Raw genomic sequence first — 21,945 nt, forward strand, 5'->3', positions numbered from 1 at the left:
GTTTTTAGTCATTTCTGAGATTGCAAAGTAAAAGGTGCAATATGCTCTGGATTGTGTCCCCTCTCATTTTTTCAGTATTTTTCTTTGTGATTCAGAAAGTTGTCTTATCTAATGTGTCATAGTGATGTGCCACTAACTGGCAGCCTCCCCACTGCTCAAAGTCACAGTTAGTCTTTTTTTAGGTGCTGCTCACCTTGAAATACATAGGTGGTGCCATGGAAACCATTCGGTTACATCTTTCAAAAAAGATTTTATACCTTGTGCAAATGCTAACTGCCTATTTCATTAAGATGAAACATGTTCTATCAAATAAGGCATCAAGTGAGCAGCTGTTGTGCTGTGGACAACAGCTATTTATCTAATAACAGTTCATGGCACAAACTTAGATTGCTTACTGCATACTGTACTATATTTGCACAAATTGCTCAGGATATTTTTCACAAGTTTGCAGCATTAGATTTGGTGATATAAAGACATTTTCACTTTGCTTTCTGCGAAATGTCATTGTATGACAGCTGGATACAATACAATACTTGTATTAAAGTTACACTAGCAGCAGTTGGTTAGGAAAGGTAGGGTATGGTAGCAGGACAGGGTAAGTGCCTCAGTGTCAGTAGGGCCTAAGATCTATGTTAAAAAAAAAAAAAAAAAAAAAAAAAAAATATATATATATATATATATATATATATATATATATATATTATATTTATATAATTTTCTATAGTTTCTATTATATATTATTATATATCTGATATATTAAGAGGGCTAGGGTGTGTGTGTGTATGTATGTATATCAATCAATCAATCCATTTTATTTATATAGAGCTTTTACAATCACGATTGTGTCAAAGCAGCTTCACAGTGTCAAACAGGACACTATTGCAACAAATTTAGATTTGGCTGTACAGTTGTTCTGGAGAAAATAGTGATGTTATCAGCTTATTTTATTTTATCATACATTTTATTTGTATATTTAGTTGAATAACTTTGATCATAATTTTAGTGTTCTTAACTGAGCAAGCCAAGCCAAAGGCGACAGTGACAAAGAACCAAAACTCCATCAGGGTATGATGGAGAAAAATAAACCATGGGAGAAACCAGACTCAGTCAGGGTGCCAGTTCCCCACTGGCCTATTAATACACCGTATTTCATTATATATATATATATATATATATATATATATATATATATATATATATATATATACACACACACACACATGCTAGTCCTCTTAATATATAAGATGTTTACCTACTCTAGTATTCTCTGTCCGCGGCGGTTCTGGAGTTTTCAAAGCTGCCATGTTGGTTGTTTTAATGTCCTTCCTTCCACCTCGCGCATATGCGTGAATGACGCGGCAAATTAAAATTCACGGGGAAAATGTAGGCCTATTATTAAATCGATCCTCTGAGTTACGGATCGATCTTTAGAAATTAATATGAAAAACGATTCAGAATTGGTGAATCGATTTTTTTCATTTGGCGTAGTATCTGAAACCGTAGTGGACTTTGTTGAGTGCACTCATTAAGTGTCACATTACATTGCAATAAGTGTGAACAGCTGATGTACACACAATGGCTGTCCGACTTCACGCACTCTTTTTCATTCACTCATTCAAGTGAACTATGTTAGTGGATAACATAGGAGGGAATAGTGAATGATGCTTCAGTGGGCGATTTCGGATTCAGCCTTAAGATCTCAGCTGTGCTCTCACAACAGTGCAACAGTGAAAAGGGACCCCTCTATAAACAGTGTCACGCTACGCCTTGTTATTGCGGTATTATTAAATTTCATATCATAACAAAAATAAATACCGGCATTCGGTATGAACCGGTATACCGCCCAGCACTATCACAATGGATGTGCTCTTTTGTTTTATTCAAATGGAACTTGCTGTCTTGCGTCTCCAGTAATTATTTAATCTAGTGTCTTTCTATTCGTACATTATTTGGATCTCACAGTTGCAATAAGAAAGGGCTGATGCCTGATTTTAAGCAGGGCAATAATCTCTCCTTGAACAACACAGCTGATCACTGGCCTTGCGATGTAAGCACGCATTTTTTTTTTCTAGTATCAGTCATCAACCAACTAAAAGCCTGTCTTTACCTTCTAGGATTTGGCTATACCTATCTATCCTGACAGACCTCTTTGGCTTTCTTCTAAATTGCTTTGCACTCATCCACTGAACTTGAATAAGTGAGCAAACAGAGGCGACCCAAGACGAGCAGCCATTTTAGCCCATGGTCTTTTTCTACCTGCCCGCTCTGTCTTCGTCTGCTAAATCCCGTCTTGGAAGTGAACACAGTGTTCTTTCGGCTCCAGCAGGCCTATGATGCTTTATTCAGCATCTCCGCTGAGAGTTGAAGGGACAGCACAGACTTGTCCAGTCCCCTCTCCCTTCCTTGCCTCTCTTTTCGACGATCGATACGTCCATGTCTCAGAGTCCCTCGCGTCATCTTTCCTCCCTCACAGTGTGCGCTCTGCACTTCCTCTGTTTGGTATTCCAGAGCAGGAGCCACAGTGTAGATCCATCAGCAAGGCCTAGAGATGAAGGGATGAATTGAGAGAGACACACAAAAAGAGACACTACGCTTCTCTCAGAATTTCTCAGAAATGTTGCTGAATTCCAGAACTGGTATCTCTTTGGAACTCTTTTTGATCAACAGTTTGTCTCTCTGAACTTTGACAGGTTTTGTGAGCTACATCACCTGTTTCTAAATAGGCATATCAAAACTTGATTTTAAAATTTAAGTACAGTACATCACAGTCAGTCCATCCGTAGGCCTTCATTATACCTGGCACAGAAGCCTCAGTAATAACTCACAGGACTGACAGTGCAGGACCATAATTGTTTGCATATGTTGCCTCCATGTTCCCTCTGGAATCTTTACATATGCTGATTTGCAGTTCAAGGAACATTTCTTATTATTATTGTAACTATGTTCAAGGCTCAGGAAAAAGGAGGCAGGAAATGGCAAACGATCAACATAACTTTAATAATAATAAACTGTAACAGTTAAAGGATCAGGGAAGAAGGAGGCAGGAACCGATGAACATTTAACAACAGGCTATTTCATTCAAAAATAAACAAACAAAAAAAATGAAAGTAAACACATACACACATATAAAAAAAACATAACTTAAATGTCGAGGCTTGGTCCTTTCTCGTTCTTCACTGTTGTCGCTCCTCAGTTTTTATGCTGGCGAAGCTCCTCTGTGAGAAACTCAAGGCCTTGTCCTGTTCTCACAGCCCTCTGCCCCATCCTGCTTGCCACTCACAGGCCCGTTTTTTTTTTACAAGACTCTGCTCTTCTCCCCCCTGGGGGTCCAGTCATGGTGACCGCAACACCTGGGGGTAAGGACAGATGAGGCAAGAGAGAAAGAGATGGAAACATAAAACAAATTCTTTGTCCAGTTCCTTGGACACACTGCTGCTCGGTCCTCAGCCAGCTGAGAGATTTCACTCGTAATGCCATGCGATGGTACTAGACGCTCCTCGGTGGATTGCTCGAACCTCCTCCACCTCTTGGACGCCGATGGCTCCTCCAGAAGCAAGTCCCCCGTTCCCTGCTCCTCCCCCATCATGGAGGACAGCAGTAGGCTCCAGCCCACGGCGAACGGGAGCGAGTCCTCCGCTCCCTCTCAGATGGCAGTCACTCCTCCTCGACCCAGGAGCACAGCAGCAGGCTCTCTGTCCCATCTGCTCTTCAAATCGCTCGCTCAAGCGGCCACATCTGACCCAAGCTCATTAGCACTCACTCCACGGCCTCGCTCCGTTCCCACGGCTCTTGGCCACGCCCTATACTTGCCACAATTACCAGTGGAAAAAATGGAATGTTTGTTGCTTAACAATTTTGTAGAAACCACTTAAAAGTTTGGGTTAAGTTAGAAGTATGATTTATTTTTCAAATAAATGAATGTATTCATCATACAAGCCTGCACACAAATTATCACAATTTCCACAAAAATATTAAGCACCAAAAATTATTTTCAACATTGATAAGAACCATTATTAATAGTTAAGCACAAATAAAAGTTTCTAATAAGTGAACACTAAATCAGCATATTAAAATAATTTGTAATTTTCAAAGGATCATGTGACACTGAAGACTGGAGTAATGACTGCTGAAAATTCTGCCTTGCAATCAAAGGAATACATTACTTTTTTGCAATATGAGGAAGGCACTGTAACAACAATTTGCAATATTACTTGTATTACTGTAATTTTGCTCAAATAAATGCAGCCTAGGTGAGCAAAGGACACTTCTTTCATACACATAACATTTTAATGAATGACATGACTGTTATTATGACTGTCAATGCATATTCAAATAGATTATGTTAAACATATTTAATTAATATATGTTAATATAGTAAATGTATAATATTTAACATTTTATAATATAATATAAATGTAGGTTTCATTTTTTGTTGTTGATGGCAACCACACACCTTTCACAACTCATTTTATGCAGTGGATTTATGCACAAAAACTCATACAACACTAAAATGATCATATTATTTTCAGTGCATGCTCACCACCAGATCAGCCATTCCTGTCTAAGATGCCAACGTGAGAGGACAAACAATGACAGCGTGCATGCAGAGCATGCCTGGGGCATGAATTTATGCTCATATGTGTGTGTGATGTGAGATTTCCCTTATGGATGCTGTATAGATGCAGTCAGCAGGACTGGTAATTACCCGTTGTCTAAACAGACAGATGGAATTAAGGAGAGTGACTGGCAATTTTCCGAACGCTTGTTTTGGAGCAAAGAGCTAGAGAGTGCAGGAGCTAGTGAGAGAGAGAGAAAGATTACCTGACACTGTGTGTTAGCACCTCCACTTGACATTTTTATCTTTCACTCTCCTGTCACTAGCATCAGGTGCTACTCTTTCACCCTTCTGACAGGATACATCTTGCCCTCTGGCCTTCCTACTTCTATCTTTCACTTTTCCTTCCTCTCCCTTTCCTTTTCCTCCTTCTCCTCTTCTCCCTTTGACCAAACAGAAGGGTCATTCAGGGTAGATGCCCTTCTGCGATGGCTTACATAACTCAGATTGACATATGGATCTTTTAGTATGTTTTTGCACTGTAAACTCCAACTGTGCTCAGCTTGGGCGGTGATGGCTCCCTCCTCAGTCTCCTTTCGGTGTGAATCATGTCAAGAAACCGTCATTTGCAGTGACCCGTGTAAAAGCTACAGCTGGCATGCACTTATCCTAAGCCACTGATGCTTGGATGGTTTTCACACACTGACCAATTAGCTACCAAGGGATTACGACCTGTGTTTTGTGATGGTATAGGGAGAATTGTCACACATGTCTAATTACAGTGAGTAGCTGGCTAAATCCTTATAGAAAACTAACAAAATCTCTTTCAAATGGGTGCATAGGGGATCCAGTTTGGGGTTGTTGTTTTTTAGTCCTGGTTAGTTATTTCTCTAGCAAAACCTGGCAACACTCTTTCATGTTCAGTTCATGTGATGCCTATATGAAGTTTAACACACTTTATATGAATTCTTATGTTTTAGATAACTCGGGTCATGTACTCTTCCTGTAGCATCATTTCATTTTGTTACCTCCTCCATTATTTATATGCATTTTTTTCATTTTCAATACTGTAAAGTGCCGTCACTAGCTTCAGTTTTCCGCACAGTGCAAATACCTGACTAAACCATAATGAAAATAATTATTTCATAAAAAATAATAAAATAAATAAATAAGAATAATAATTTTGTTTTAACTGTTTTATTTTTTAAAATCTAAATGGCATAGAAGTGGACAACTAGGAAGAGCTTTAGATGACTTGTGTTGACTTGTTAATGTACCTCTGAATATCTGAAAAAACTATGTTTGCTGAGATTTATGCCCACTGGTCACTAAAATTGACATCTTTATATATAAAAATAAAATCATCTAGATGTCAAAAAGTATCATACTTGAAAAAGTATGAAAGAAGTAAAAAGTCTTACATTTTAATGGCAGGGGGCTGCAAGCGTCAGCCAAATCTATGCCGTGGTTCACACCACACACATCTGCAACAGTACTCCAGCCACAAGAAGAGACAGATGATCCGTCTCTTCTGGGAATCATTGTAGCGTATCACTCTCTGGGGTGCTCCTGAAATCCAGTTTCTACCTCATATCTGCCACTGCTGATTCAAAGCCACTCCTGTTATAAATGTCCTTGTGTTTAAGATGCAGCTGGTGTTAGAAGAAATGATCCTAAATCAGGTGTGGAAGTAAAATTGAGATTTGACTGACTTAGGGTGGATATCAGTGGGAGTAATGTGTCTCAAAGCAGGTGAAACGGGGCCTAAGGGTACACTAAACCTTTTCAAGTCTGAAAGCTGGAAAGAGGTTTTCAACTCTATGTGTTAAAGTTTGCCCGGAGGATGGTTCTGAATTGTGCAGGGGGCCCTATTACGAATAAGAAGGTGCTAAAATGTAAATTGTGGCGTAAAATTGAAAAGAATCAAGATTTAACACATAGAAGAACAAAGTGGCCTAATAATTTCACTAAGTGTAACTTATTCCCTTTTGGACATGACCTGTTTAAAAAATATATTAAAATAGAAAACAGTTATTTTAAATGGTAATAATATTTCACAGATAGCCGTTTTTACAATATATTTATTTTATCAAATACATGTAGCCTTTTGATCAAAAGCCTGATACCAAACCTGGTAAATCAGATGATTATATATTTTTTGGTTGAGCCCTATTTATACAGCAGCTCTTATGGATGAAACTGTACACATATAGGGTTTATACCACAAAGTTTGGAGGTCTGTAGCTATTGATGCTTCAGAAAGTGACTTCTGCGTGCTGTGCGCCTTATGTGTTATTTTGCGTGGCCTATCACTTCGTGGCTAAGTTGCTGTTGTTCCCAATTGCTTCCATTTTGTTATAATACCACCAAGTGTTGACCATAATATATTTAGTAGCAAGGAAATTTTACCAATAGACTTACTGCACAGGTTTCAACTTATCATAGTACCACGCTTGAATTAACTCCTGAGCTCCTGAGAGTGACCCGTTCTTTCACAAATGTTTGTAGAAGAAGTCTGCATGCATAGGCGCTTGATTTTATACACCAGTGGCCATGGAAGTGATTGGAACAACTGAATGCAGTGATTTGGAGGAGTATCCTAATACTTTTGGCAATATAGTGTATTATGGTATTGTAAGGATTGTAAAGGTTTGGCACACTGTATTTATGCTGTTTTTTTTCTTCTTCTCACAGGCGGGAATGATCAGAACTGAGCAGGAGGAGTTTTTCATTGAGCCAGTGGAAACGGGACATCATGTGATAGAGCAGGAGGAAGAGGACGGTGGCCGTTCTCACATTGTGTACCGTTCCGCCGCTGTGAAGAAGCCTCCTGTTAGCTCACTAGCTGCAGACTTTCACTCAAGAGGTTAGTCAACAGCTTTTCCCTTCTGGTGTTATGTGGTAGACATGCAAAGAGTCAAAAAAGGCCTTGGGTTATATTGGGTTTTACGGTTTGGATCATCGTCCACTTGTTGCTCAGCTTAGTCCAACGTTACGTATCTTATTGCATGTAATGAACTACAACGTTGAAGAAGGAGTGTTTTTTTCCTAAGTGAGGTATTTTAAATAGAAATGTGGATGATCTCTGAATACTTTAATGAGTGAAAGATACTGTTAGCAGTTTTCTTTTTAAATTTTGAAGTTACATCTTCAGGGTAGGGAAATACATTTTTTTTTTTTAAATGACCATCTTTTGTATACAGCATATTCATTTTTTTAGAAAAATATTTTTTACGAACCCTGCACATGACAAACAGAGAAAAAAAAGTATATCTTGGCCATGAATTGACATTTTGTTCCCACGACTTACTAATACATCAGCACATTTTATTATTTTGTTTATATATATATATATACTCACCTAACTGATTATTAGGAACACCATAATAATACTGTGTTTGACCCTCTTTCATCTGCAGAACTGCCTTAATTCTACGTGGCATTGATTTAACAAAGTGCTTCTTTAGAAATGTTGGCCCATATTGATAGGATAGCATCTTGCAGTTGATGGAGATTTGTGGGATGCACATCCAGTACACGAAGCTCCCGTTCCACCACATCCCAAAGATGCTCTATTGGGTTGAGATCTGGTGACTGTGGGGGCCATTTTAGTACAGTGAACTCCTTGTCGTATTCAAGAAACCAATTTGAAATGATCTGAGCTTTGTGATATGGTGCATTATCCTCCTGGAAGTAGCCATCAGAGGTTGGGTTCATGGTGGTCATAAAGGGATGGACATGGTCAGAAACAATGCTCAGATAGGCCGTGGCATTTAAACAATGCCAAATTGGCACTAAGGGGCCTAAAGTGTGCCAAAACATCCCCACACCATTACGCCACCACCACCAGCCTACACAGTGGTAACAAGGCATGATGGATCCATGTTATCATTCTGTTTTAACCAACATCTGACTCTACCATCTGAATGTCTCAACAGAAATTGAGACTCATCAGACCAGGTAACATATTTCCAGTCTTCAACTGTCCAATTTTGGTTAGCTCGTACAAATTGTAGCCTCATTGTCCTATTTGTAGTGGAGATGAGTGGTACCTGGTGGGGTCTTCTGCTGTTGTAGCCCATCCGCCTCAAGGTTGTGCGTGTTGTGGCTTCACAAATGTTTTGCTGCATACCTCGGTTTTAACGAGTGGTTCAGTCAAAGTTGCTCTTCTATCAGCTTGAATCAGTCAGCCCATTCTCCTCTGACCTCTAGCATCAACAAGGCATTTGTTTTTCCCTTTTCACACCATTCTTTGTAAACCTTTGTAAAACTTTGTCTTCCCTATTCTGACATTCAGTTTGGAGTTCAGGATTTTGTCTTGACCAGGACCACACCCCTAAATGCATTGAAGCAACTGCCATGTAATTGGTTGATTAGTAATTGCATTTATGAGAAATTGAACAGGTGTTCCTAATAATCCTTTAGGTGAGTGATATTATATATATATATATATATATATATATATAATAATCCTTTAGGTGAGTGATATTATATATATATATATATATATATATATATATATATATATATATATATATATATATATATATATATATATATATATATATATATATATATATATATATAAAAAGGCTTGATTAAAAAGTCTTTCTTCTTGTTCTTAAATGCAAATCTGAGATTTAGTTAGCTTTTGAGCATTTAACCATGCTGTCTATTGAATGCTTGCAAGTGACATTTTGCAGCTCTGCCAAGCAGCTCTTCTAGAGGAGATGTTGTTAGCACTATTTGGTCATGTACCTATTCAGGAGGTAGAAAATCAATTCTAAGCCTTTCTCCAATTGCTCTCTGCGTGCACAAGGCTTAGTCAAGTTTCAGCGGTATTTTCCTCCGCTTAAAATGTGTTAATAGCATGCTTTCAATCCATGCTGATTGTCAATACATCTGTTGTTTAAAGCCCTCGGCAGTTAGTGACTATTGGCCCTTTAAATGTTTGCTTTTTTTAGGATGTTTACTGAAAAATTTGCAAATGCATTCATATGAGATATACAGTGGGTACGGGAAGTATTCAGACCTGCTTAATTTGTTCACTTCTTTTTAGATTGCAGCCATTTGCTAAAATCATTTAAGTTCCTTTTTTTTCTCATTAATGTACACACAGCACCCCATATTGACAGAAAAACACAGAATTTTTGACATTTTTGCAGATTTGTTTAAAAAGAAAAACTAAAACCCTTTGCTGTGACACTTATATATTTAACTCAGGTGCTGTCCATTTATTCTGATCATCCTTGAGATGGTTCTACACCTTCATTTGAGTCCAGCTGTGTTTTACTGCTTTTCTTAGATTATACTGATTGGACATGATTAGGAAAGCCACACACCTGTCTATATAAGACCTTACAGCTCACAGTGCATGTCAGAGCAAATGAGAATCATGAGGTCAAAGGAACTGCCTGAAGAGCTCAGAGACAAAATTATGGCAAGACACAGATCTGGCCAAGGTTACAAAAAGATTTCTGTTGCACTTAAGGTTCCTAAGAGCACCAGAGTGGCCTGACGGAAGCTTCTCCTCAGTGCAAGACATATGATATTTTGCTAAAAAACACCTGAAGGACTCCAAAATGGTGAGAGATAAGGTTATCTGGTCTGATGAGCCCAATATAGAATTCAGTTTTTCTGTCAATATGGGGTGCTGTGTGTACATTAATGAGAAAAAAATAACTTAAATGATTTTAGCAAATGGCAATATAACAAAGAGTGAAAAATGGAAGGGGGTCTGAATACTTTCCGTACCCACTGTATATTACAATTTGCACCTTCAATACAGCTTTTAAATATAGGATTTATGTCTGTGAACATATATAGTTTTTTGTTTTGTTGAAAAATAGATAAAAGTGATGCTTCATTTCAGCCGGAAAACAACATGCACAGCCAGTGAGTTTTAGCATGATTTACAAAAAAACAACAACATTTGGTTTCATTTCTTGTCAGCCATATGGGGAAAAAATAACTGCAATAGCACATTCACGTGCAAATACTCAATTATGCAACTGAATATTGGTTCTTTGCAACAACCTGTTTACAGTAGCTGTAAATAAATACAGTAGTAAATTAAAAAGGACAGATACATAATATTTCAGATTATGTGATGAAAAGATTACATAATTATGTAATGAATACAGAAGCATATAACATTCCATTTATTTAAAATGATTTTTTTTAAATAATAATTGTCTAGCCCTTATTTCTTGGTTAATTATGGGAAAAATGTTGTTTATTTTGTTATTTTTCATAATATACAGTATGAATTCATTAGTATTTCATTAGTTTAAATATCATCTTTTTTATTACAAAAAATAAACATTTTACTTTTAGCACTATTGTGTGTGTGTGTGTGTGTGTGTGTGTGTGTGTGTGCCCGTGCGTGCAATGTAATTTTTTCACCCCCAAAAATAAAATGAATATTCACTGTCATTCTTCTTTTAATAATTTTCAGCCCATTTTACCTTTAATTTAGTCACCGTATTGCTGTCATTATTCCAATATCTGATCAAATTTGTGTCTTAATAGATAATCATATAATTGATTATATGATTTTGATTGATCATATAAACAATAGTCACATTTCATATTTAAATGGAAAAATCTGAAACTGGTTGTAGGATGGCATGAATCATGTGCTGTGGACCCTTGTCTACCATTAGCAGTTTGTTAAACTGTACTGCACATCAATGCATGAATTCCCTCAAAAGAAACATACATTCAAATATTCACAGATCTCTGTATCTAGGAGCTCATAGTCTCATAGTCTTTCATAATTGCTTAATGGCCTTGGATATGTGAACAGACACACTCAATGAATAGTTTGCCTTTGTGTTGATTTAATTTGTTTGCCTGTTGCTTAGAAAGGTTTTGTGGTTTGTCCTCGGCAACATAATTCTGTGAATTATGCTGTGTGTTTCTCCATTTGAAAGAGATATTAGTGATTAGCTATTTCAGCAATTGACAGAAATTAGAAATATTGTGTCTTTGACAATAAGAGGAGGATAATGTGATCTTCCTATATCAAGCCAGGTTCACAATGTAAAACTAAAGCATGTTTTAATTTGCCTAAAACATGCTAAAGTATCAAACTGACACGGTAAATTCATTGAGTGAGTTTGTGAAAGTGATGCACTGTCATCCAACCAAAATTTGCAAAACATTCCCAGTTGTAGAGCCAGAGCAGCAATGTGCCAATTGCAAAAAAACAAAGAAACAAAAAAAAAAAAAACAACGGTAAAAAAAGCCAGATCTGGTGACTCAAAGTACAACAAACGCTCTGCTTTTATGACGTTTTGGGGAGCAAAACGTGTCACTTCACGTTTAATGTTCAATTGATCACCTAAAGGTCAATCAATTGTGACCTTTAGCACTAGAGGCATTGATGCATAAGTGCTTTGGTATGAGAGGCATCATAACTTTCAGTCGGTGCTGCATTGTGTAGCTGTGCATTGAACGGGTCCTGGAGTGTGCGGTGAATATGGGGGATTATGAAGGTCTATTCTGAGCGCTTGTGTCTGACACCACAGCCGCCAATAATAAAGGAATAAAAGCAGCTGTGGGGAGGAAAAATTAGTTTCCATAAGAATGCGTGGCAGAAGGATCTGGAAAGCAGCAGATCTTAGCAAAGCGTATTTTAGTGTTTAGTGCTTTGTCAGTGACACCTGCTTCGCAGATGATTTTTATTATATGCTTTATGATGTGTATGTGTGTATGCTTCTCTTTCTGCGTAACACCCTCCAATAATAATATAATCCATATTGACAAACCCTGTTGTATGCATTTACATGCATGCATCTCTGTACACATGCACAAAGTAGTCTCCCTGTTGCTTGGTGAGCTGAAGTGTGCGCCTCTGAAATGCTAGGGTGAGTCTGGATGGCGTGGGAAGCGACGCTTGGGAGGTGGTCGTGCTGCACTCTGCTGTGAAAAGCAGAGTTTTTCATGGCCAGACGGTCATGTGACGCAAAGACAACATAACTGAGTTATGTTCCTGCTATGCTACATTTCACCTTCTCAGAATTCATACCAAGTACTATAGCACCATCGATTAACAACACTGTTGGAGCAGATTAATGGTTGTTCTTGAGGTGAACTAGGAAGTTGAATTGTTTTTTAGGATTGAATGTTTACCATGGTTGAACATAAACATTATGGTGATTTATAGCTGGGCTGGGCGAATTTTTATTTAGTATTTATTTAATAAAATAACTAAAAATACTCAAAATCAAACTTGAAAATGTTTTTCAGAAGACAAAAGATGAAGTTCTAGACAATAGAATTCTTACTATATATATATATATATATATATATATATATATATATATATATATATATATATATATACAGAAGTTTGATTTAAAGTTTTTTTATTAAATAAATACTAAATAAAAATTATGAATAGCTCTGAAAAAATTTAAGAGACCACTTAACATTGATTTCACACACACGGACACGCGCACACACACACACACACACACACACACACACACACACACACACACACACACACACACACACACACACTGATCAGGCATAACATAATGACCACAGACAGGTGAATTAAATAGCAATGATTATCTCTTCAACGTGGATTAAATATATAAGGCAGCAAGTGAACATTTTGTCCTCAAAGTTGATGTGAGCTAGCCTGGCTCTGCCCTCATACGTACTTCCGCTCAATTTTCATTTTTCTTCAGTACTACGTCTGGGACTGCTGTGTAGTCTTAGGTTTTCTCCGAACAAATTTTTGCCGGTCCAATCAGTGAACAGAGGGAGTGGCTGAGAACGATGACGTTGATGTTGTGCGCTAGTTTGAGATGTAGTTCAGTATTGGCGGTGGAGAAAGATGCAAACTAAACCATTCATTGCATTGTGGCACCGCTGCCGAATATCCAGAAGTTAAAGCCGGAGCAATAACAGTCTTTGCTGGGGTTTGTTGGTGGCCCTCCAACAGGGTAAATTCCGGAAAAGTTTGATTTTCCAGATTGCTTCGTTTCGCCCATTTCACACATACTCCGTCTGCACTGCAGTGCGTGTGCTGTGCGTATTTTTCTCAGTACCCATGTTAACGGATGACAACTTTCACACTGCACGCAGATGCGGTCCGTCAGTCCGTCCCAGGTGCGTTGCGTCTGCAGCAGTGCACGGATCGTTTCCGTACAGAGTCTATTTTCTGCTGTGCTGCGCTGCTGCATTAAGGTGATAGAACATCGTTCGCATTAAAATAAACATGCACTGACGCGAAAATCTAGTAATTTTACCACAGATGCATATCATTTAAAATATACTCTTGTTTCAAAGTCAACACATGGCTTTTTTTCTCAAGTAAAGCAACAAAACGACAACTTACCTGGCATTTAAGTAAAAAAATGTGCCATAATGGATAGCACTCGCACTTTCTCGGAGGTGAAAAGCAAAGTTATTTTTGACCTGCAGGATTTCTTTTAAAAGGGTGTAAAAATGAAAGAAAAGACGAGAGTCGGCTGTTTTTGAATAGACTATTGTAAGTTTCTAATTTAAAATGTTTGTGATTTAAGGCTATAACCTATGTTTAAATGTTTTGCCACTTGTGTGAGCTAAATCTTAAGTAGGCTATATAAATATGAATAAATGAATTTAATAAAATGTTGTTTCAATAGGCTACATAACCTGACTTCTATTAAAGAGTAAACAAAGAGAATTGGAATTCTGACGAGGCTTGTTCAGTAAAAATATTTGGATTTTAAATAAAAAATAATGAATAAATGCTGTGTTTGTGGTATGCAACAGCGGATCAGTTGCGGACTGCAAACGCAGCATATGTGAAAGCACTACAGCGTGTGGGGCTCCTGCAACGCATACGCAACGCAACACGCACCGCACACGCACTGCAGAAGGAGTATGTGTGAAACGGCCGTTAGTGATGAAGGAGTTGGCTGAAGCTATTTGGACGGTAACTGTTTTTCGAGGGGTCGGAAGGTATTGCCATCATTTAAGTTACAGGGACTGGTCAGTTATTTCATTGCCGTCCGTCTCTCACCACCTTAGATTAAATTAAAAATCCCCGGCCGAGTTACGTACTGCTTTTGACAAATGCAAGGTTGTGAAGAGCAATATATTTCATCACCGCTCAAACAAATTAAAATAAAAGCACTTAAACATTTGAATTGGTCCGTTATTTATAGCAGCATTTATTATCATACCAAGCATATGCGATTTTATTTACAGCATACAATGATGTTACGGACCACGTGAGCACCATGTTCCCGATCACAAAACTCTCCTCTCCACCGTGGCGTGAATAAATCACAATCCGAATGCACGAGTTTTAGGTTTTATCCTATAGTTTTATTACTGAGGTGGGCTGCACATGTGCACTTTTATTTTGTCGGATTTCCATGAGTGAAACAGGCGAAGGGCGCATGACATACATCACGACCAAACGTTAGCGATTGGTTAGATCCAGAGTGGCTCAGGGCAGATCCAATAGTTTTAAACCTCAACAGGGTGCCCACCTTTGTGGAAATAAACCCTTGTCAATGGAGAGTGGCCAGACTCTATGTACAAATGAAATGTACGAGAGTCTGGTAAAACCAGGCTAGATGTGAGCAGGAAAACTGAGAAAGCGTAAGGATTTGAGCGAGTTTGACATGGGCCATATTATGGACTACTGGGTCAGAGCATCTCCAAAACTGCAGCTTTCATGGAGTGTTCCCAATCTGCAGTTGTCAAAATCTATCAAAAGTAGTCCGAGGAAGGAACAGTGGTGAACCGGAGACAGGGTCATGGGTGGCCAAGGCTCATCAATGCATGTGGAAAGCGAAGGCAGATCCGTGTGGTTCAATAAAACAGACGAGCTACTGCAGCTCAAATTGCTCAAGAAGTTAATGCTGGTTCTGATAGAAAGGTGTCAGAATACACTGTGCATCACAGTTTATTGCGCATAGGTCATGAGTTGAGTGCCCACTGTCCACCGCCGAAAGTGCTAACATTGGGCAAGTGAGCATCAGAACTGGACCACTAAACAATGGAAGAAGGCGGCCTGTTCTGATGAATCCTGTTTTATTGTACATAATGTGTATGGCCAGGTGTGCTTACCTGGGGAACACGTGGCACATTCATAAGGTTAACATTCTTAATTTTGTCCAAAACTATTACATTTGATTACTCTGAAATGAATATAAAAAAACAAAACAAGTAATCCAGTTTAATTGATTATTTTTATTTAGTGAAATGCTATTTTTTTTTTTACAACATTTAGAAAACCTTTTACATTATAAGATTGTATTGGCTAGATGGTTTGGTTACATCTACACACACACACACACAAACACACACACACACACACACACACACACACACACACACACACACACACACACACACACACACACACACACACACACAATAATAGTAAGTCTGTTTCCTAGTGGATTTCTTGTCCCCTTTGTTTTCCTCTTTATCAAGAGAATATTCTTTTGGTCAGTGGACTGAGGCATACACAGACAGATGGAACCCCATGAGGCGTATCCCACAATGCATCACCTGCCTCAACTGCTGCCTCACCCTCAGGATGTTCTCCAAGCAAATACAGTTTGTCTGGATAACTCTGCACTTTGTTTTTTAATGGTTGTGTTTCTTTTTTTTCTTGTCTTGCAGTGAAGTTGAACTCTATTTGGGTCACCGTTTGATGGTTCATTTGGTAGACCAGAAGTAGACAGCTGTCAAGAGGGTTTATTTTACACAGTGTCTGTTTTTCTGGTCTGTTTTGTTGAGTTTGTCTGAGAAAAAAAGTAGGTTTCAAGTGAAGCATCCAACAAATTAGTGTAGTAGCACTTAATTGTCACATTGTTATTCTGTCCATATTGGCAAATCCTTCTCAGATGATGTGCACCACCCACATGAACAGGAAAAATTAGTGACTCACTGAATCTCATGTGTCATATTTGGCGAGTTGTGTTCATTGTTTCATATGCTGTTTTATTATGTAAAATCAATTTCCATTAAAAAAAGAAAAGAAAAAAAGAATAAAAAAACACTAAATCTGTCACATGGATTTTAGGTAGGCTACTCTTCATAGCAATATTCCAATATCTATTTAGCTACCTACCGCTAGTGCAAAATTGATTATGATCATCTCATTTTTAAAACATGAAGTAATTAATTTTTATTGCTACACCACAAACAGGTCCAGTTTTTTAGGTGATGTCACCTTACAACGACACCATTAGATTATTACTGGACTGATCCCTCCTGAATAACTTTAGTGTCTTGTAGCTGAACTGGCAACCTTTGGGTTACCAGTCCTAAATCTAAACCACTACACCAAATCCTCTGCTAAATAAATGTAACTGGCCTTTCCCCCATTGTGAAAGCTTTTTTCCCCGCAAGCAAACCTGCAAGTTAAATAAGCAACCATTTAATCCTGGTTCTACAGAGCAGCCTCCTACACAGTGACTGTCCAGTCCTATTGCATCATGTCTTGGGGGAAACGCACACGTAATGGACAGAAGTGAGGAAAGAAAACAGGAAAAGAACCCTGTTTTCTATTATTGCTTTTTTTTTGGTTTGAGCCTTAGTGTTTTACCCGATGGGTCAATAAGAGGTTAGTACTGTCTGTCACTTTTATTCTACGTCTTGATCATTTTAAAGTGTTGTGGTGGAATTTGCTGTATTAAGCATTAATAAATGATGGTTAGTGTGGAATGGTCACATACTCACACACACTCCAGTATAAATGTTATCTATCTCACTCAAATAATAGTTGTAGACTGTCACACATGTACAGATGGCATCCTGCAAATCTAACAGGAAGTCAGTGAGAAAGCACTTCCACAATAACTAGGATGGTACTACTTTGTGTATGCGATTGTGTATGCCGTTTTTTTTGGCCAGACGTGTTCTTTCACAAAGCATTTGTTTGAAATTTAATGTTTTAAAAAGTGCTTTTATGTGCTTTTCTAGCTATCCCATCTTGAGAGACATTGGTTGTTGTAAGACCATTTTTCCTTTAGTGTTCCACTCATAAAATAAAGTCACAGTAGTTTGGAATAACATGTAAATGATGACATAATTTTGAGTTTTACTTCCAGAAGTTCTTACCAAGCTGTACCACAGAATGACAAAAGGTTGTTTTAAGCAATCAGCTCTCTTGCACCTGTTGAATACCAGTTAAACGTCACCCTATTGTCGATCTGGTCTTCATTCTGTGTTTGTCTGCGTCTCCCTTAGCAGTCTGTAGGGACTCACAAACATACAATTTCAGGCCAGCAGAGCTGTTAGTTTTTTATGAACAGGAAATGTGAGGACACGCATAGTGCCTTTGTAAAGCATCCAAGTAAAACAAAAAATGTTTTGGTTGGAACTTTAAGAAGAGGCTGTGTAACTTGAATGCTTTCTTAGCTACACCCAGACTATCACTATACCGTCCCCATCTATGGCCACACACACACACACACACACACACACACACACACACACACACACACACACACACACACACACACACACACACACACACACACACACACACACACACACACACACACACACACACACACACACACACACACACACACACACATAGAAAACCTTCTGCATTTTTACATTTACATTTTCAAAACAGAGAAAGGGATAGTTCACCCAAAAATGAAAATTACCCTGTGATTTACTCACCCTCAAGTCATGACATTCTTCTTTCAGACGAATACACTCAGAGTTATATTAAAAAAGTCCTGGCTCTTCCAAGGCAAGAACTTGGGTAATTTTTTAAGTCCTTAAAAGTGCATGTAACCATCAGAAAACTGACCGCCAGTAGCTAGTTATGTTAGTTTATAGAGTTTTAAATATGGATATTTCTCTTACACAAGAGAGTGGTGCTGAATAACAATCACACACACACACACACATACACACATACACACACACACACACACACACACACACACACACACACACACACACACACACACACACACACACACGCACACACACACTGTCTGGTTCACAATCTTTGTGGGGGCGTAATGGTTTTTATTCCGTACAAACCGTATTTTCTATCCCCTTACACTGTCCCTACCCCATAAACCTACCCATCACAGGAAACATTCTGCATTTTTACTTTTTCAAAAAAAAACTCATCCTGTATGATTTATAAGCATTTTGAAAAGTGAAGACCACTGGCTGGTTCCCAAAATGTAGGTAATTTCAAGTTTTACTATGCTTATGGGGACATTTGGTCCTCACAATGTAATATAAACAAGGGCGCACACACACACACACACACACACACACACACACACACACACACACACACACACACACACACACACACACACACACACACACACACACACACACACACACACACACACACACACACACACATTTTAGTGAACAGTTGATGGTTAAATAACAAATTTTGTCTACTTTTTAAAATTGTATAAACATTATAGACCCCCCCCCCCTTTTTTTACCCCTATAGAGAACCTTTTAGTAGAATAAGTGCTATATTCATAGCTACACCTATGGTATACAATTATTTCCATCTGTATGTTCTGTAAGTAGTTCACTGAATTTGTTTGAACTGGACAGATTACAGGGCAGCACCAAAGCTGGTTTTAGTGGTCTTTTTATGGGATCTTGACTCCAGAACATCTGTTCTTAAAGGCCTAATATTACAAAATAATAACACACCCAATATATTCCCAGAGATAGACCCAATGGATTTGAGCACTGGAGGAAGCAGCTGGTTATAGGAACACTTCCTTCACTGAAACTCTATAATTTCCTCATGCACTCTCTCTGTGTCTCCATTTCTGTCTCTCTGCCTCTTTCTTACTTTCATCTTTCTATTGATTTGTAACACCTGGAAAGGGGACATATTGATTATCAGAACTGGCTGTTTAACTCCTTTTGCAGCATGTGCGCCGAGCTCTTGCAGTACGATGAGTATGGGCTGCTAAAATCCTGTATAACAGAACATATTTATGCATATAGGGAAAATTCATCTGATCACATCGGGTATTGGATACCAAAAAGAATGTTAATTGTAGGTTTTAAAAGAGGGTCCTTGTTTTGAAATGGGTCAGTATTTCACAAAGACATGTTTAACTTAAGCTTCCTGTATTTTGATAGGCTGGTGTTTTTCAGATAGTATGCGATTAGTATATTAAACTCATTCTTCTCTCTCTCTTTCTTTATTGCCCTACACAATATTATTATTAAGCTACAACAAAGAATATTCTTGGGCGGTTTATCACCGTATAAACCAGAATAACCTCCACTGACTGCACTCAAAATAACTGTTGCTCGGGAGCCATGTGCTGTCAGATGCTTGAGATAATTCTTGAGACTGTTTCATGTGAGAGTGATTCACCTCAGAGTGCCGTTCTCTGTAGGTCTGTTATTGAGCCATCACTCTCAGTGCCACACCACTATAATTACTGGGAGGGGGGCAGTATGGGAAATAGCAGGGTGTGCATCTGCCTGAGCATCTGGGATACACATAAAAAAGAAATGGTGATTCCAATGTCGGTAAGCACATGAATGCACATGTAAACACTAAGCCTATCAATTTATTAAAATGTTAATTTGGTTAATTAATTATATAAAACATAATGTGATAAAGAAATGTAATATGTATGTAAAATTACATAATACTCTATTAAATTTACACAAGGCTTAAAAATTAGCACAGTGTGTTGTTGGTCTGCCAAAATAATGTCTTAAATTGCCTCCACTGATGGTCTAGGTAGTTCCTTTAAGAGTGATAAGGAATGATCTCCCCATATTGCATGTAGTTGCGTTTAAAAATGGCGGAATATAAAACATTAAGGATTTTATTTTACATATCTAGTAATAATTTTGTAGCCATAGTCATATTAAAGGGATAGTTCCCTTTAGGATTTCTGTCATCATTTACTTATTTACTCCAAACCTGTATGAATTTCTTTTTTTGCTAAACACAAAAGATATTTTGAAGAATATGGGTAACATTATGTCAGTCCAATCACCTCTAAGTTGTAACTAAACAAATCAATGAACATTGGCCAATGAGATTTGCATGCCAAACTACCTGGACATACAAGTATAAATTTGACCGGCATTAGTAACTTTATTAACTTTTTCTGTTTATTTAACTTTTAATCTGGCCTTTTAGCGGTGGTTTAGAGCTGTGGAAGGTGGGATGTAACATCTCCGTTCCTTCCTTCAGGGAACGGGGTTATGTTAGTAACCTAGATGTTCCCATTCTGTCAGTCACATTCAACGTTACGTCAGACTGACGTAAAGGGGTCCCTATGAAAAGTGCCATAGCCATTGAACTGTATTACTGCCCTCACATGGAACTGCCCTCAAAAAGTCATAACTTACCCGGCAACCCATGTAAGCCTGAGGAGGGTAGTCCTCAATACCAAGAGGGGTGGAAGGGACAAGGCTTACTCTGGGGATGGTTGTAGCTGCTGTTCCTTTATCTTGACATTTCACGAGGAAGAGTGGATCTCAATTCCCATTGTTTTTGTTGTTAACCAGTGTTGTTAATGCTGCGGAAGCCTGCCTAGTCCAATGTAGAGGGTTGCTACGAAGGAGTGATGAGTATTGAGGCCTAGCCCACAGCATCCCAAAGAAGAGGCAGTTAGTGTAGTGCACTTAACTGGCTCCATGGGTCCTTTGAGGGATAGGCTTGGGAGGTATGAGGACTCTCCACCAATGGCGAATGAAGGGGTGGCTGAGAGTGAGGAAGAGGAGCGGAGTGCACTGTCAGCACAGACCCAGTATGGCCCAGAGGATGAGGAAACTGCTCTTTTATTGAGAAAGTGGAAGAACAGACACAAAACAAAACTGAAGATTGTCCACTCTGCCCTCCTCCGGGTGAAGGAGTCGTGTGTTCACCATCTCCTTGGCGGTCAACAGGCTGTCAACTCTGAATCTGTTTCAGCGTGAGCAACTACCCTGGAGGGAGGCAGCTCAGCCTCCTCATCCTCTCCAGAGGACAAAAGCCCACTCCCCGATGCAGCGGTCACCTGATCTTGCTGTGCTGAATGAGATACAAGGTGCCTCACGTGAGGGACCTGGGCCAACATTCGGCAACTCAACGGCACATGGCATGCTAGAGGAATGGGAGGTCTGTGGGGGCTGGCCCAACAAAGAAGCTCACTTTGTAACCCTCATCTCTCAAAATTATCTGGTAACAGCAGAGGGGACTCATGCCTCCGTGTTAAAGGGGACTCACAACCACAATGCCAACATAGACATGCTCTTGCAATGAGAACATGCACCATCCACAAATGCTCTCTCAGCATCCTGTTTGGACAGGCATGAGAGACAGCGATCATGGCGTCAGATGAAGTCAGGAAATGCCCGCATCCAGAAGCACACAGATGGAAAGACATCTTAAACAACAAACA

At 38.7% G+C, this 21,945-nt stretch overlaps 1 protein-coding gene across 3 annotated transcripts in view; it reads left to right on the forward strand.

The window, feature by feature from the left end:
• The window catches only part of LOC137092772 (A disintegrin and metalloproteinase with thrombospondin motifs 2-like), a 262,031-nt gene that overhangs the window by 152,069 nt on the left and 88,017 nt on the right, over window positions 1–21,945 (forward strand). For all 3 annotated transcript variants that reach the window (XM_067457208.1, XM_067457210.1, XM_067457211.1), the window contains one exon: window positions 7,250–7,421. In XM_067457208.1, the coding sequence (XP_067313309.1) occupies window positions 7,250–7,421 (172 nt within the window). The remainder of the gene's footprint in view (window positions 1–7,249; window positions 7,422–21,945) is intronic.

The sequence above is a fragment of the Pseudorasbora parva genome, chromosome 11 (assembly GCF_024679245.1).
Source record: "Pseudorasbora parva isolate DD20220531a chromosome 11, ASM2467924v1, whole genome shotgun sequence".
Taxonomy (NCBI): domain Eukaryota; kingdom Metazoa; phylum Chordata; class Actinopteri; order Cypriniformes; family Gobionidae; genus Pseudorasbora; species Pseudorasbora parva.